General features: G+C 66.2%; 1 protein-coding gene across 1 annotated transcript in view; it reads right to left on the reverse strand.

Moving 5' to 3' along the window:
* Positions 1–874, reverse strand: part of PLCH2 (phospholipase C, eta 2) — a 12155-nt gene that overhangs the window by 8175 nt on the left and 3106 nt on the right. The window contains 1 exon segment of the mRNA XM_014543758.1: positions 66–259. Within this exon segment, the coding sequence (XP_014399244.1) occupies positions 66–259 (194 nt within the window).

Genomic DNA, 874 nt, shown 5'->3' on the forward strand with positions numbered 1-874 from the left:
CCCCTGCCCTGCCCCCACCCTCCTGCCCTGCCCCAAGTCAGGGCCCAGCAAGATGCACCCCCAGCCCAGGAGGCAGGCGGGGCTCACCTTCACCAGGACCTTGCCCTTAAGCGCCTGTGGTGAGGGCAGCAGGGAGGCGTCCTCGCTGCTCACGGACGACAAGTCCAGCTTGTCCCCGAGGATGTCGGTCAGGTACTGAGCCATCTTCTTCTGCTGGGCCACACTGCAGTGGTTCTCGATGGACAGGATCACCGGGTACCTGCGGCCCACGCGGGAGGGGCAGGTGAGGCCGGGAGGCTGGGCCCCCCATGCAGACCCAGGGGCCCTGCTGCACGGACTGAGAGGGGTCTCCCCCGGAGCCTGGGCTGCATGGGGCTGCCGGCCGCTCAGGGAGGGCCCCACCAGCAGCTCTGAAAAGCACCTGGCAGGTGTGAGAGGAGCTGGGAGGCCTGAGGGTGGAGAAGGCGCACTTGCCCGGCCCGCGTGGCTCAGGGGCTGAGCGTCCACCTATGAGCCAGGAGGTCACGGTTCGATTCCTAAAAAAACCAAGCACACATTCTACTTGGATTTTTGCCAGAAAAACAACAGGATCCTTTCAGAAAATGTAGGTCACGCAGACTGGGGGGACGCAGGCAGAGCGGAGATGGGCCAGCCCTGCGATGTGGAGACGGCCACAGGTCTTGAGGCGAAGGTGCGCATCGCCCCGCTTCTCAGGCCAGGACGGGGCTGAACGGGGCCCGGGGGCAGGGGGAGAACCTGTGTCTGCAAAGAGGCTGTCGGCCCGTGGGGTGCAAGCTCGGTCCTGAGACCCCGCGGCACCGGCTCCTGGGCAGCCTCAGGGCCCCTGTGTGTCCTGCTCAGCCTGAGATGCCCT

Source organism: Myotis brandtii, unplaced genomic scaffold, assembly GCF_000412655.1.
Source record: "Myotis brandtii unplaced genomic scaffold, ASM41265v1 scaffold334, whole genome shotgun sequence".
Taxonomy (NCBI): domain Eukaryota; kingdom Metazoa; phylum Chordata; class Mammalia; order Chiroptera; family Vespertilionidae; genus Myotis; species Myotis brandtii.